Source organism: Sinocyclocheilus anshuiensis, unplaced genomic scaffold, assembly GCF_001515605.1.
Source record: "Sinocyclocheilus anshuiensis isolate Anshui unplaced genomic scaffold, SAMN03320099.WGS_v1.1 scaffold687, whole genome shotgun sequence".
NCBI lineage: Eukaryota > Metazoa > Chordata > Actinopteri > Cypriniformes > Cyprinidae > Sinocyclocheilus > Sinocyclocheilus anshuiensis.
In genome coordinates this window covers 317360-322951 of record NW_015551096.1, presented here as the reverse complement: position 1 = coordinate 322951, position 5592 = coordinate 317360, and the positions used below count along the sequence as shown (strand labels likewise).

At 34.3% G+C, this 5592-nt stretch overlaps 1 protein-coding gene across 1 annotated transcript; it reads left to right on the top strand.

Annotated features, from left to right (window-relative positions):
• The first annotated feature begins 329 nt into the window (after positions 1-329).
• On the top strand, positions 330-3634 carry LOC107662692 (ceramide kinase-like). Its single transcript, XM_016452765.1, has 6 exons — positions 330-342; positions 2002-2065; positions 2327-2472; positions 2611-2685; positions 3196-3348; positions 3525-3634. Exons 1-6 carry the CDS (start codon positions 330-332, stop codon positions 3632-3634), a joined length of 561 nt encoding a protein of 186 aa, XP_016308251.1.
• Positions 3635-5592: the final 1958 nt, after the last annotated feature.

Below are 5592 nucleotides of genomic sequence, written 5' to 3'. Positions count from 1 at the left end.
AAAAAAAAATTGTTGGGGGGGGGGGGGGGGGTGAATACTTTCGCAAGGTACTGCATATATCATATTTCCACTACATTTAAGGAAATTTAGAAGAATGATATAGCAGACCCAAATATATTATGACTTCAAATGAATACTTTCTTTCTACATAGCTTTTGAGTGCCCTGAAAAAACACATGTAAAAGTAACCTGTGTAATGTTTCTGTAACAACACACCACTCTTCAGATATGGTTAGGATCCAGTTGTGGGAGATTTATTTCAAAAGTCCCAGAAGGATGAAACAGATGATTAATGTGCAGGCAGATAAGTATGTAATAACACAACAGTGATGACAAAGACAGGTGGGTGGGTCTCCTTTCTCAGGTTGAGCTCAAGAACACACAAGGGAACAGTCTGAATAAGAATGGACAGAAGCACAGTCTCATTTCTTTAACAGGATCACTTAATTTAAACAGAAAAGCTTTAGGGCATCCATAGGTCACTGTCTCGCTGATAATAATCCAGGGAGTTCCAGCCGGTGCGTATGAATGAATTCAGGAAAGAACACAGGAGAGCACATCAACAGACTGGGAAAGGTCACACTGACTTCCAGGTAAGTACAATATCAATTAAATAACCTCAAACTCTAAACCCTCAGTTCCTTGAACAGAAAACAGTCACTGTATGAGACAATATAAAACAAACACAGGATCCAGGAATATCATCTGGCAGGTAAATAACACGAGAAGAGTGGAAAGTGAGTCCATGTAACCTTTAGAAACTAGACAAAGAGTAACAGAATGAGGGGTGCATTATAATGAGTCTAAAATGCTGATATAATTCACAAGTTCACAACATGCATGCAATCAAAGACGGGCAGTATTTGAATTAAATGTATTTAAAATAGTATTTTGCAATTTGTATTTTGCTGGACAAAAAAATGTAATTTGTTATTAAATACTTTGAGAGGCAGTATTTTGTATTTGGAATATTTAAAATACTTAATCAAGTAGGTCATTTTATTCTCAGATAATACAATATATTTCTTCACCTGTGTTAGTAGTGTTTTTTTGCAACTGACTCATATGACATCCTGTGATCCATAGGCAGAGTCTTAAAGGGATAGTTCACCCAAAAATGAAAATTCTGTTGTTAATTACCCTCGTTTCTGTCTCTCTACAGTCAGCCATGCAACCTTCACATTCAAGATCCAGGACCAGTGGCGGTTCTACATTGAATTACACCCTGGGCGAGACCCCCTTCGAGCAAAAAAAACATTCTGCACAAACAGTTATATTTTATTATATTTTACAATGGGGTTTTTTTTCAATCACCACTAACTTTTTGGGTTTCAGGATTTTTTTTAACCAAAATTTGTATAAAGATGATTCTCAACTATGTTATGAAAGATATAATGGAATGAATTGATACACCATTTTACTTTATGCAATATGTGGGTAAAATGGCCATAAATTAATATTCCCATTCAATGCAATGTATCTATACACTGTATCTAATTTGCATATTAATGTGTTCTTGGAGCAACATTTAATGAAAAAAGAAGTGTAATAATTGGACTAATAATTGGCAACATTTTAATAATAATATCTAATATTTCAAAGGAATATTGATGTATAATTTATTTCCATATTCACTTGTGTCTAATGATGCATTAAATTGGTAAAAAATATTTCTATTTGGAATACAGTTTTTACTGTATTTTTGATCAAATAAATGCAGCCTTTTATACTGTATATAATATTTTTCCCCAGCATGTTTAATTATTAATAATAATAAAAAATAAGTATGATGATTGGTTTAATTATGAAATGAGTAATAGTGCTAATAATGTAAATTTAATAAATTATATTTTTGGACTGGTTTTGTGTATTGACAATTCATACATGGAGCAACTCTGTTATTTCAAAAGATCAAGGAAAACTAGGTTTCACATTATATGACCCCTTTAAAAAGATATAGAGCGATTTGAAATAAAACTGGGGGATGTTTCTTGTTTCTAGTGACTGAACGAGCAAATCAGGCCAGAGACTACATCCTGAAGAAAGACTTAACAGGGTTTGATGGGTAAGTTATCCTTCTGTGGTCATTCCTCATGAATAAAGATTCAAGGAAGTGTGGTAACAGTGGTGTCATTGTAATAGTTCATGTCATATGAGCCCGTCCTTCATATTTTGTTGTTTAAACAGAAATGTTGCCTAAATACCAAAAGGGTAATCATAGAAATATATTTCGATCAAGTCTGCTGATAATACTCTATATTTAGGTTTTAGGAAGGTTATTAAAAGATCTTCCATATTTTCAGTCAAATCTTTTTTTCCCCTTCAGAGTCATTTGCGTGGGTGGAGACGGCATGTTCAGCGAGCTGCTGCACGGTGTGATTGGACGAACCCAGCAGGAGGCGGGAGTTTCAGAACACGACCCGACTGTAATGCTGCAGCCGTGTGACCTCCACATTGGCATTATTCCAGCAGGTGAATGTTTGCATAGCTCCGTGACTGAGGAGGGTGGCGATTGCAGTCTGTTCATAGCACTGATGTATCAGTCAGATGCATGGTTTAGATAGTGAGAGGAGTGTTAGTTTACCTGCTTGTGTTTACTCTTCTCCACAGGCTCTACAGATTGTGTGTGTTTCACTACCATGGGCATTAATGACCCTGTGACATCGACGCTGCACATCATCATTGGTAACCTTCACATCATCTTCAATGGGTGTCTGCAACATTTTAAACATTTTTTAAAGAGCAATAAACCATAAGAAGTCGATCAAATTTCATAACATTTGCAGTGCTGTTGTAAGTGCAAATAAACCATGCAGAATGACCCACAGTACAGCAGCCATAAATAAAATTACGAACATATGCAGTTTTAATTAAATAATTAAAAAGGAAGAATATAAAAATAATGTTCCACTCTGTCTTATCACTCACGTGGTAAAGCTACCAATTGTAACAAATGTGCCTAAGGTTGCCGACCATTGGTCTATAAGGTCTAAACATGTTTTTTCACATATTAATATAAATTTTTTTCCATTTGTTTTATTATTATTATTATTATTATTTTAATTTCTTTGCATTTTTCTTTTTCTTTAAAAATCTTATCTGTTTCAACACAATATAAAATAGATTAGAAAACAGAAATATGAGTAAGGATGAATAGACTACATAACTGGATCTTTTTCCTTTTTTACTCACCAGGAGACTCTCAGCTTCTGGATGTGTGTTCTGTCCATTATCAGTCAACATTGGTGCGTTATTCTGTCTCTATGGTGGGCTACGGTTTCTATGGAGATGTTTTGGCAGAGAGCGAGAGGCACCGCTGGATGGGCCCTCTCAGATATGATTATTCAGGTATCAACGGAAGGAGTCAACTGTCTTTAAATCACTTGAAAATATAGTTTATACTGAATACTGATAGGTCAACACTTATTACTTACCTTAATACTTATAATCATAATTGTGAGAGGAGAAAGAGTCCTCAGTCCCATCTCTGATTGTATTTCCATGTCTGTTTGCTCTGCTTGTAGGTTGTATGGTGTACTTGTGTAACAGGAGCTATCCAGGACTAGTGCAATACCTCCCTGTTGATTCCCATATCTCCAGCCCACGGGACAACACTCGCTGCCTCTCAGGGTAAAGATTTGCATTTGTCCTTTTACCTGGAAATCATATTAGAAATATTTTACTTGCATATAAATATATACACTGACAAAAAAAAAAGGAAATTGCTAGTAAATTTCAGAGAAACAGCAATTAACAAATTCAGTTAAACTTCAAATTCTGAAGTAGAAAGACTGAAAAAGTATTTTCTTGTAAAACATACTCCAATAATCTTTGTTTACATGTTTGAAAAATATTTTTTTACAGTGTAGGTTTATATGAAAACTTTTAGAGATGGGCAGTATTTTAAATAAATGTATTTAAAATATGTATTTATTTATTTAAAATCGTATTTTGCTGGACAAAACAAAATGGAAATAAATGTAATTTATAATTAAATACTTTGAGAGGCAGTATTTTGTATTTGGAATATTTAAAATACTTAATCAAGTAGGTCATTTTATTCTCAGATAATACAATATATTTCTTCACCTGTGTTAGTAGTGTTTTTTTGCAACTGACTCATATGACATCCTGTGATCCATAGGCAGAGTCTTAAAGGGATAGTTCACCCAAAAATGAAAATTCTGTTGTTAATTACCCTCGTTTCTGTCTCTCTACAGTCAGCCATGCAACCTTCACATTCAAGATCCAGGACCAGTGGCGGTTCTACATTGAATTACACCACCCCCTTCGCCCCCTTCGAGCAAAAAAAACATTCTGCACAAACAGTTATATTTTATTATATTTTACAATTTTCAATCACAAATTATATTTCTCAATTGCACAAATCCTTCATTAGAACATTTGAAAAACCAATAACTTTTTGGGTTTCAGGATTTTTTTTAACCAAAATTTGTATAAAGATGATTCTCAACTATGTTATGAAAGATATAATGGAATGAATTGATACACCATTTTACTTTATGCAATATGTGGGTAAAATGGCCATAAATTAATATTCCCATTATGTATCTTGTATCTATACACTGTATCTAATTTGCATATTAATGTGTTCTTGGAGCAACATTTAATGAAGTGTAATAAACGTATAATTTATTTCCATATTCCCTTGTTGTGTCTCCCAAAATGCCTGATAAACATGATTTAAGTCCTGATGTCCTCTACAGTGGACATGTATGAAATCAATGCCCTGTTCTGTAACAGAAAGTCATTTTTTGATTTGAAACCCCATAACGTTTTGACATAACGTCTGAGATGTTGGTTTATGAAATACAATTTGAAAAGTAGTCCGATTTAAATTATAATTACACAGATTTGAAAATTCCTTTAGCTAATTACAGGGCCTAACGTTAACCCAGCTGATGGAAATAAATAATAACTGAACTTGTAACAGTGTTGTTGCAAAGCACAACATTATGGTGAAATTAGATCTCGTGTTTGTTGAGTTAAAACCGAATTATTGTTGTATAAGCATAGCAAGCATCATAGCAAAAAGGCTAACAAACTTAAGAGTTATACCCACCAATTAACATTAGCCCTTCATTCATGACATGGATACCGTAATAATCATACAGAGAGAACATAGTTGCATACCTTTATCTTTTGCTCGTTTCTCCTCTTCTTCTTTTCTTGTTTTTCTAAATTGGGCACCTGATGGCTTTGACCTTTTCCTGTCCATCTCTGTTTATTTGGCACTGGACAGTCAACAGATGTCCCATCCCCCAACACTGTCACTCACGACCAGAAGTCAAGACTAAACCAATTCACCTTGATGACCACATAATCGTTTTGTATTACCTATTTTTATTAGCCATTTCACACAACTCAGAAAAACAAAAATGTGCAGGAACTATAGGCCCGTGTCAAAAACCGCTAATGTCCAGGACGGTAGGAAAGATATCATTAAAGTACTCCATGTGACCTGAGCTTAATGAAGCAACCGATTGGTTGAATTACTTGAACGTGCTCCTCCTGAGCTTTGTTGAATAAACTTCATTTAGATGCAGGTGTATTCCAATTGGATTTCAGTCT